Source organism: Octopus bimaculoides, chromosome 30 (assembly GCF_001194135.2).
Source record: "Octopus bimaculoides isolate UCB-OBI-ISO-001 chromosome 30, ASM119413v2, whole genome shotgun sequence".
NCBI classification, from domain to species: domain Eukaryota; kingdom Metazoa; phylum Mollusca; class Cephalopoda; order Octopoda; family Octopodidae; genus Octopus; species Octopus bimaculoides.
The window spans coordinates 499,013-510,634 of NC_069010.1; the positions used below are offsets into that span (position 1 = coordinate 499,013).

The 11,622-nt window shown below is 36.6% G+C and overlaps 1 protein-coding gene across 1 annotated transcript in view; it reads right to left on the reverse strand.

Annotated features, from left to right (window-relative positions):
• LOC106876916 (insulin-like growth factor-binding protein complex acid labile subunit) overlaps window positions 1-11,622 on the reverse strand; it is an 88,611-nt gene that overhangs the window by 76,547 nt on the left and 442 nt on the right. The window contains exons 2-3 of the mRNA XM_052978054.1: window positions 11,178-11,385; window positions 508-579 (exon numbers count right to left, since the gene is read on the reverse strand). Of these exons, the coding sequence (XP_052834014.1) occupies window positions 508-579; window positions 11,178-11,385 (280 nt within the window). The remainder of the gene's footprint in view (window positions 1-507; window positions 580-11,177; window positions 11,386-11,622) is intronic.

Consider the following 11,622-nt stretch of genomic DNA (forward strand, 5'->3'; position numbering starts at 1 on the left):
ATATATATATATATATATATATAAGTCTATGTTTGTATGTCAGTGTTTGTCCACCAACATCGCTTGACAACCGATGGTAGTGTGTTTACATGCTCGTCACTTAGCGGTTCCGCAAGAGACACCGATGGAATAAGTACTAGGCTTACAAAGAATAAGTCCTGGGTCAATTTGCTTGACTAAAGGCAGTGCTCCAGCATAGCCGCAGTCAAATGACTGAAACAAATAGCAGAAAACTAAAAGAATAAAAGAATAGCATAATTTAATGTTAATGCCTATGATTTTCCTTACATACACATAGACACATCAATATACACCAACATACACGCGCACAAAATGAAATACAAAGATATATATTTACATAAAATCATACTCTCATGCATAAATTGTCGGAAATAAGTTAAAGAGAGAGACACGCACACAAAGTTAGAGAGTAAATAAGAGAGAGAAAATAAATTGATTCCAGAAATATTACGTTAGTAACATATTATCAACAATAATTGAACTTACACTATCTGTAAACTGGTAAGGTTGTGGAAAACTCCGCGGTCGATTTTGTCAATCATATTATTTCTGAAATGTCTGTAACATAAAACAAAGTTTAAACTAATAGTAAACGAAAGTTTCCTGATGAATTATTTAATCTTCAGTCAGATGAAGAACATCGGACAATGAACGACAAAAGCCCAGCAAAGATGATGATGATGATGATAATGATGATGATGATAATGACGACGTTGATGAATGTGATGATGATGATGATGATAATCATTATCATCATCATCATGAAATAGGTGAAAGAGGCAGAAATTGATGGCAATATCGGAAATTGCGAAGGAAAATCAATGGTAGAACGTATAGATGTATAAAACTGGAGAGCGATGAAACGAAACAGATGTTTGAAAATTTGTAAAATAGGCGAAACAATATTTTGAGAATAAAAAAGAGATGATGACCATACTCAAATTAACGGAAAATCATGAAGAAGAAGACAAAGAGGAAGAAGCTGAAGAAGAAGACGAAGAGGAAGAACATGAAGAAGAAGATTAAGACAGAGGAGGAGGAGGAGAAGAAGAGGAAGAGGAAGGAGATATGTAGAAGTTGAAGTAGAAGAACTGTAATTATAATGATAGAAAGAACACAAACAAGAACAGGTATTATTAATATTATTACTAGTAGTAGTAGTAGTAGTAGTAGTAGTAGTAATAGCAGAAACAACAGCAGCAGTACAAGAAGTATGAGGAATGGAAGAAGATGAAGGAGGGGGAGGAGGGGGGAGGAAAGATAAAGATTGAAATGAAAAATTAGAAGTTAGCTTATGATTAAGGGGAAGAGAAAGAAGAGCAACAAAACATGTACAGCAAGAACAAGATGAAGAATAAAAAGGAGGAGAGGAAGAACAGTTTGAAGAAGAAAATGAACAAATAAAGAGAAAGATTATGATGATGATGTTGATTATCATGATAATGATGATGATATCGATGATGATGATAATCATGATCACGGTGATGACGAAGTCGACAGTGATGATGATGATGATGATTGTAATGATGGTGTGTAGGGGATGGGGAGGAAGCTGACATGGATTATGATCAAGCTTATTACGATGGTGATGCTAAGGATCATACCCATGAAGATTTTGTTGCTTACTCTTTGAATTCTATCCTAATGCTTATGATGATTCCGTCTCTAAACATTATGTCGATGATAATGATAATAATGATGTTATTGGTGAGGATGATGATGCCAATGGTGATGATAATGATGGCGAAAATTGCCATGATGTTCACGACGACGACGACCACCACCACCACCACCGCGATCACGACGACGACGACGACGACGACCATGATGAATGTAAGGAACACAGTATATTATTGGATGCAATAAGTTCCCTCGTGGAGAATTCGGATGGTATTGAGAGACACTACATGTGGCAAAATACAGAAAACTCGCTCGTAATTGGTTCACGATGCAAAGAGTATTTAGAGGTAACGCCTTGCTTTCACAGTAGGCTTCAATATCATTGAGAGAGCTGGAAATCTATTTCAACAATATATACTGGACGTATATGTGAAGTTTGAGGTTTGCAGATTGCAATACCTTAGAGCAGTAAAGATGGATTTGTGGATTTGTGAAACTACCTGCTCAGAGGGGCTCTTGAGAATGTTGAGCCAGGAGTGCCTGTGATACTTCCATCATCATTGACAGGCAGTCCTAGGAGTATGCACCATTTCCATGATGCAATGGTGATTGTAGAAAAGTATTGTAAACCTGACTTATTTGTCACATATACATGACACTCTTAGTTCTAAGAGACAGAAAATAATTTGCAGCGGAATGAGACTTCTGAAAACTCACCAGATTTAGTTGCAAGAATGTACAAGTTGCATCTCACTGAACTTCTGAAGGATATAAAGGACATACATGTATTTGTTGTATCAGTGGCTCACGTTCATGTCATTGAGTTTCAAAAGAAAGGACTTCCACACTGCCATATGCTGGCAGTCTTAAGAAATGAAAACAAGTTGAAGAACCGACATGATATAGATAAAATGGTATCAGCAGAGTTTCCTGATTCAAACAATGACCCAGTCATGCACGATTTAGTTGAGAAACTCTTGATACATGGCATTTGTGATGAAGATAACCCCTCCTCACTCACCATGCATAGAGAATGCGTCTTGTCAAAAACATTTCCCAAGAAGTAGAGAAGTGAGACACTACTAAATATTAATGGATGTCCGGATACAGGAGGCGCAATAATGGGATCACAGCACAAGTTGGGCACCACTCGTCTGACAACAGGTAAGTCATTCCATACCATGCTTATCTATAAAAGAAATTCCGAGCTCAGATTAATATAAAAGTTTGCTCCTCTGTAAAAAGCGATAAGGACATCTGCAAGTATTCTTGAAAGTTCCCGACTGCGCTTCATTTGAAGTAAGGAAGAATGCAGTGGCAGAAAGCAAATAGATTCAACAACCCCATAATGAAATCTGAAATCATCTTGCATGTTGATATGTTTCACCTTTTGAACCCATGTAGAGAATATCTGAGTCCAAGTTGCATGACTACTTCCAGACTGTCTACAGACTAGCAGTTCACCTTGAAGAGACCAGTAGAGCATGTACTTCCACAGAGGTGAAGCTCAACAAGCTGCTCAAAAACAGAAAAGCGTGACACTCCTCTCACTGCATGGTTCAAATTGAATGAACACGATGAAAATTCACGGATGTACTTGTACCCTGACATTCCTGTACGTTACGTGCTTAATGAAAGTACAAAAAAATGGACACCTAGGAGAAGGAACATCATCATCAGCAGAAGAATGTACACAGTGAGTCCTAGGGACGTATAAAAACTTCTCTTACGATATTGCTGCTTTTGCATGTTCCAGTCGCTAAAAGCTTTGAAGAAGTTCGATCCGTAGGAGGTGAAATCAGTGCAACATTTAAAGATACGTGCATAAGACTTGGTCTTCTCCAAAATAATGAAGTGTTAGAGCATGCCATACTTGAAGCTGCTGCATATCGGCTGTCGTCTCAGCTGCGTATTATGTTTCCCGTCCTCTGCATCTCTTCAGACCCTACTAATGTTCTTCGCCTGCAGAACACCCATGATGATTATGTGATGGAAGATTATGTTCACTGAGGTCTGAATGCAAAACAAGCAGAAAATATGGCTCTACGCTCCATAAATGCTGTGTCATTTCAAAATGATACTAGCTGCCTTAATATTGGATTGCCTGAACTAGTGGCAATGCAACAAGTTGAGCATGATGACGTGAACCACATAGGCATTGTAACCCTTACTGATAAGCAGAGAGTGATTGCTGATGCAGTCATTGAATTAGTTGGAAAGAAAATGAGAGGTGAGGTGCCGGAATGTTCCTGTTTCTATGCAAACGCTCCCGGAGGCTGTGGAAAATCTTACATTTTTAATGTGCTGGTCTTACATCTGCGGAGAAACAACTATCAAGTGTGCTGTGGTGCGTGGACAAGCACAGCTTCGACATTGCTGTCTGGAGGAAAAACGGTGCACAGTTTGCTCAAATTGCCCGTTACACTGTTGGAAACTAGCATTTGCAATGTACCACCCACCTCTGACCACAAACATAATTTGAGAAATTTGGATTTGGTTATTATAGGTGAGGCATCCATGATCCCTCTATTTGCTCTTCAAGCTATTGACAAAGCTCTGAAAGACATGACTGACAGCAATGAAGATTTTAGTGGAAAAGTTGTGCTCTTTGGGTGAGACTTCAGGCAATTCTGTGCAAGATTCAAGTGAGTCAGGTCATAATGTAGACGTGTCCTATGATTCATGATTTAATGGGTCGCTGGTAAATGATTCTTTGGCAATGCCTCTCAAGAACAGAGAATTAGTGTATCCTCTCACCAAAGAGCTCAGACTGCTTAATGATAAACTAAGAGGTTATGAATAAATTACCATGTGACCAGTCACTGGTCACCTCGTATAAGCCCTTCCACAAGACTTAACGTAGACCTTAAATATATCAATAAATACTCCTGTCATGAACCTATTGTATTTAAAAACTTAATTCCATAAATTAACCGCAGGATCCCTTGACTTTCTTCTTCGAAAGAAATATTCGAATACGCTGCCCCATATTGTAATAAGACCCTACATGATGGCAGCTTTACTGACAAAATCCACAACCAACCACCTCTTATCATCTAGACTGAAGAACTGGTGTCGGAAAGTTTTATGGCTCCCCTCCCTTACATTCCACCCTTAATGTTAGGAGAAATGTAGGTACAAGCTTCTTGCACTTAGTAGATATCCACTTCCCAAGGTTTACGTCGTCCGTTATTTTTTTGATATGACTTAATATTTGGTAGACAAGAAAAGGTTATCTTGTCGGAATTTAAACATACCCACCGGACATTTATTATACTAGTAATATCAGGTTTACATCTGCATGAGATTGAATTATTGTTACATCATTTTATATTCTTGTATTGGGGGTATATAATATAACGAAACTGAGGGAAGGAAAGTAAACAGACGACGCACTACTGAGACTTCAGGCAATTCTGTGCAAGATTCAAGTGAGTCAGGTCATAATGTAGACGTGTCCTATGATTCATGATTTAATGGGTTGCTGGTAAATGATTCTTTGGCAATGCCTCTCAAGAACAGAGAATTAGTGTATCCTTTCACCAAAGAGCTCAGACTGCTTAATGATAAACTAAGAGGTTATGAATAAATTACCAGTCTTGAGAAACAATCTGCATGACCTAATTTCTTGGAGGGTATATACTTCAAATGGAAATCATAGTTTAATAATATCGAACCCCAGCGTTGCAATCTATTAGTAGTATGAATAGGGAATCCTTTTTTTGACCCAAATATTGATAATAATGGGTGATAATCAGTCTGTAGACGAAAACTTCTACCGTGCAAAAATCTGTGAAATTTTTTCACGGCAAAAATAATCGCTAGCGCTTCTTTTTCGATTTGACTATAATTTTTCTCTTCTGATATCAGAGAACGTGACGTATGAACCACCGTCTCCAAGTTAGTATCTTTATATTTATGTAGCATTAATGCTCCTATACCGTACTAAGAAGCGTCTGAAGCTACAACAATCTCCGCTGCAGGATCGAAGCATAATAACAACAAATCAGGTATAAATTAATTTTTTAAAATTTTGTCAAAAGCCTGTTAACATTTTTCCGACAAATTCCATTTCATATCTTATTTTCAGCAGATTATTCCGTGGATCCCTTGCCTTATGCATATTTGGAATATAAATTTGGTAAAATTTGCCCACCCTAAAAATGCTTGTACGGTCGCTGTATTTGTCGGAGAGGGTATATTTTTAATTGCATCTGCCCTCGACGGGTCTGGTCGATGACCAACTTCTGTCAATGATTTGTACTTAATATCTTATTTTCGGTAAGAAAATTTCACACTTTTCGTCACTTAAATTAAGGCCGAAATCCCTATTTTTCCCGAATCCCTAGTTTACGTGTCCTGTGCGTTGTTCCCTGGATTTGCTCTTAACGAGAATATTATCCAGATATGGATTGTAAGACATCCGTTTAAACCAGTGAAAAATCAGCACACACTATGATCTTATTCTTTTTCTTAATGTACACAGTTAGTACTGCCTATTGACTATGTTCCACTTTTTGGGTAACTCCAATTTTTTTCTAATCTCTCTAACACTAAGTTTATCTGTTATAACCTGTTTAGATACTGGTGTGGAGTGTTCTTTTATTTCAAACCAGGTCTTCGTTTTCGTACACAGACCTAATTTATCAGACAGAACTTCAAAAAATACTTTTTTTTTTTTCAATTCGTCTGTCGCATTATTTGTACTGGCGAAAAAACCATTCACATCTTTAAAAAGATTTATGGAATATCCCATAAGTTAAATAATTGCATCGAGTCAGTTACGAATAAGTTTGCTTTTGTATTATTTAACACAAAACTCTAGGTTTTAAGGTTTTTTTAACGAAATGTAATTTTACTTATCAATTGGCTCTTAAAATATTTTTTGCTGGTACACGATGGGCAATTTTCGAAGTTAAATTTAATTTAGGTTTCTCGATTTTTTTCCATGTAACTCTGTTAATTATTGATAAGTCGCTTCCTGTAACTTTACGTTTGTGTTTTAAATGCTTCATACACAAATTCTCTTTGAGGCTCGTTTGTATTTTTTGTCACCGATAATCCGATTAGGCGATTTTTTTCTTTTGAACCACTTTTTAGGTTCTGCTTTGCAGTGTAATTTTTTATGACCTATATTACCAAACTTGAAACATTTTATATTATCAGACGGAAAATTATTTTTAGAATGTAGACCACTGCAACCATCACATGGATTCAGTCTTGATGTTATCTTCTTATCTGATACCGGTTGACACACTTGAATTTGAGAGCAAACGTTCTCTTCAATTTTATTTGCGTCATGATTTATAACCCTCTGACATTCTGCTACTGCTGTAGTCGCTGTTATTGTTGCTGCTGCTGTAGTCGATGTTGTAACTGCTGTAGCTGCTGCTGTTGTTGCTGTTATTGTTGCTGCTGCTGATTTTGCAACTGTATCACGGAGGCCAACAGGTCTTCCATGTTAATGAATTTTTCTTTGATTTCGTACCAAAAAAGAAAATTTTAAATGTCCAACGTAAGCTTCGAACAACTCGTCGTCACTTTTATATACTTGTATTAGATATCTGATATTACGAAGCAGCGGTGAAGAAAGTATATACTAGACGTACTATTATTACTACTACACTTGAGTCAACGCTCTCAATCTCGACTCACTGGGAACTACTTACCAACACGAACTGTTAATCGTTCACAGTTCTCTAATTTATAATAACGAGTCAGCCGACCTTTGGTCACTTGGGGGGAGGAGTCGGGATCCTTCCACAACACGTTGATTGTCTCTCTTGTATTTTCTTGCCTTCTTCACAAGCATCCCTTGCTCAAAGTTTATTTGTTCAAAAGGTAACCCAGAAACTCAGTCTTGCTTTCAGCTTGATAAATGGCGGAATAAATTATTTCAACCAGGAAACCCTTAGAAACTGTATTTACAAACTTTGTGTATTTTTATTTTAAGATTGCCTTTACTCTCTTAACTGATTGAGGGTTTTCTTCTTTGTGTAGGATTACCACATAATATGTATGTACACATATAGATAGATATGTAGATAGATAGATAGATAGATAGATAGATAGATAGATAGATAGATAGATAGAGAGTGAGAGAGTGGAAAAGAGAGAGTGCGAATGAGACTGAAAATATTCAGATGTGCTCTCATGGATCAGCGTAGAGATATTTATATATTTAAAGAATAGATTTACAGGGAGTACAAAGAATACAGAAATCTAACGGAAGGGATATGGTATTTCGGGTCCGACAGCCAATTCTAGGAGGCCGGTATTTTATATAATGTTTGTAATGTTGGCAGTTGGAGTGTGTAACATCTCAAAGATATGCAACCAGTTGTGAATGCATATAAACGTTACCGTAAACCCGACCAGTATCGTCAGGGTGGAAAGATCGGCAACTAACAGTGGTTGGCTATGAAAAGGGCTCTGAGATCCAAATTGATTAGGTTTAGTGAAAAAGTGATAACTGAATATTTTAGATTTCTTCATTCTTGCCGAGAGGCGATCATGGGGTGTGCGAGAAAAGAGTCACCGGACCTAGATTGTCTACTCTACGAGCCTTATTTGCACATGCCGCATATGTTCGAGGTGCTTCTCGGCAGATGTCTACTAGAACGGGAGAATTCTCAGTCCTGCAAAAATTGGTGTGGTCGTATTGCTAAGAAAATACTGGAACAGGAGCGGGGGGGGTTTTAACACCTTCAGTTAAATGTAGTCTTCAAGATTTTGTGATGGTGTTAGTTAAGTATTTGGCGTGTGACGTCAATACTTAGGTGGATGAGATACAGACGTGTACCATAACACACAATTTCCGCTCCAAGAAATGCATCATAGCAAGTATGGATAAAGAACCTGGATGGTGGGATTCTAATCTATACTTTGAGGCTGAGGTCGTGCCTCTCTTGGGAGGCTTGATCGTTCTAATTTACAGTAATACTTCCTCAGTAGTGTGAGTAAATGTTCAGATGTTTATTCGCTCAGTATAATTCTATCGATCAGTCAAGAGTGCCTTTCCCTCCCAGTTTATATGTCTAGTCCCTAGATTTACGACTGCAGACGTTGAAATTTCAAGCCGTAACCATTGAGAACTAGAGAACGCAAGTTTTGTGTTTGCATAACATATTCATGGAGTACGTGCTCGTCGGTGTTGGGCACCAAATACATCGAAATGATCGGTACTTCACTAAGGGAATACGAGGTGGAGACAGGAGTAAAGATTAATCAAATCTCGTTGGGCTGTTTACCGGCACCTAGAGAAGCAGGCCCATTCTGTTCACCTTCGTTGTCAGACACTGGACGGACTAGTTAAATTGCTTGGAGTTTCCTTTGGTGCAGCTCCCCTTCCCCACTGGACAAGAACTGGAAAGAGCTGATCTCATCCCAAGAAATGGGCTGCGGAGAAACTATCCCTGAATGATCTAGCATTCATCATCTCTTACCGTCTGACTCTCATCTCTTGCCTAGGTTTTTTTTTTTTAGGAAGTCTGTGAGCTCATGAAGTCGGATTTGACCTATTTTGGGGTCACTTGCTATCGTACAGATACATCTTGCCATAGTGTATGTTCCTTTTTGGTGTGTGAGGGATGGCAAGAGTAGAAATTTGTGTCTGTTTTTTTGTAAAATATATATCTGTTGTGACTGTAGAGTTGTGTATTTTTATGTGGATATCCAGGAATGGTATTCCATTACAAATGGTTTCTCTCGTTAATTTGATATATGAGTGAAGTGTGTTGAAGATGTTATTTAATATTTATAGATTTTTATTTGAATTGTCCCAAATAATGAAGGAGTCATCGAGAAAGCGTTTCCACATTTTTTGTTAGTTGTTTTTAGTCCTTTTCTCCTCATTCTTGATGCATTAAACCTCAGTCCGTTCCCATTATTAACGACTTGTCCTTCATCCCATAAACAGCAGCTCTCTTCATCATTCTTGTAAAGGTTGACCTGCAACTACTTAAGAGGAATGTTAATGATATCTATCTCACCAGCATTGGAGAGGCTGAAGGAGTTATAAGACCTGACTGATCCTCTCTCCAAAACCGAAACAAAAAGAGTGAGAACTCAACTCACATCACAAACAACTGGACGATATACTGCAAGGTGTCTGAATCGACATCCTTAAAGTTGCGCTAATTCTTTGCTCTGTTATGGTTCTTTATTGATCTCGGAAATGAATGACATGAGGTTGACCTCGGCCGGATTTCAAGTTAGAAATTCTGTGTGTCAGAAAAAATACTGCAACGCATTCTACTGCAATGTATTGCAATTTCAGTCAATTCGCGGTTATATTATGAATGATGAAAATATCTAACTTATTAAATGGAACATCGACTTTACTATTTAACATCTTGAGATATACGTGATTTCTCAATTGGTCAAAACGTTCCAAATCTGTTAAGAAATAGATCTGATCCGCATTAGTATTGGAATATTTGATTAAAACTGAAAGTTTAAGGTGACTAAACTATTTAATTTGAAATAATCACCTGGAACACAGTTTATTCATGATTGTCATCAGCAAGTATTAAATAATTACTGAATTTTATTCTATTCCATGACTTAAGTCTTTAAATGTTAATAAAGCACTAAAAAAGTACAATAAAACATGTAAAAATTACAAAATTTTCAGGGCAACTGAGAGACATCAATCAGCCGAAACTTCAATTAAGCTTGCATAATTTTGTAATAATTGTGTAATAAGTTTTATTGTGTTCATGATAGGGTAAATTTTACTGATGATATTCTGTCAAAAGTAAATTCCTCATAATTTGTTCAAACAGCACTATTTTGATTTCATCACTTAGGTATTTTAAGAATTTAGCAATTTAAACGGATCTTGTCATTATCTGCAATTTAATCCGTCTGTATCATTTTAAATTGTAAAAACAATCATTTTTTCTATAGAAACAAACCTGAAATTTTGGAAAAGGGACAAGTCCTTTATATTGATCTCAGAGCTAAATTGGTATTTATTTTATCGAACCCGAAAGAATGAAAAGCAAAGTCAACCTCCACAGAATTTAAAATCGAAACGTAAACACGGATGAAATACCGATTAACATTTTGTCCGGCGTGCCCAAAGATCCTGCTAGTTCACTGCATTTTTAATTGTAAAATTAATACAAACAATATTTAAAATCTATTCTGTGACACTGTAAAAATAAACAACAATTCAACTAATTAATGAAATCATATAATTCTGCGAAATACACATGTTTTGTTAGCACCTACGTTTTTATACTGCCCGTTCATTGAATATACCGTAAGATCAGATGAAGTTAGACAAATAACATCAAACTTCAGATGTTAACCATATCCAATCATTGTGTATGCGATGTTATGCATTATAAGCTCAATATAAGAGAAACAGTTTATTTGACTTCACATTAAGTAACATATCAATCTGTTTTACATAATATTATGTTTTTAATGCTGTGAGATCAACAACAGAATCGGTTGGCTGAGAACATAATCAATGAGAAATTAAAATATTGGATGTGGAGAATACGTAGAAAGTATCAAATACTTACAAATATTTAACATTCATCGGAATTGGTTGTGGGACTGATGATAGTTGGTGATTTTCACAATTTACATTTACAGGTGATTTGCAAGTGCATATCTTGCATATTTCTGAAACAGCATGAGCCTCCAAAACCAATATCAAACACAGTATCAACGCAAATATTTGTATATATGATACTATGTGTTGAGACATATTTTCAGATGTAGATTTATCTGTAAAACAAGAAAATAGAAAATATCAGAGACTTCAATGTTTTTAGTTTTACACTGCAGAATCTTCGAAGGAACTAAAATTAGCCCCTGTTCCATATAACAAATATGTATTGTTTTCATAATTTGATATTCAAAGTAACAAAATTAAATTTTGATAAATTACTCTGAAGAAACTTATTAAAGACTAGCTAGGAGTGGCTGTGTGGTAAGTAGCTTGCTTACCAACCACATGGTCCC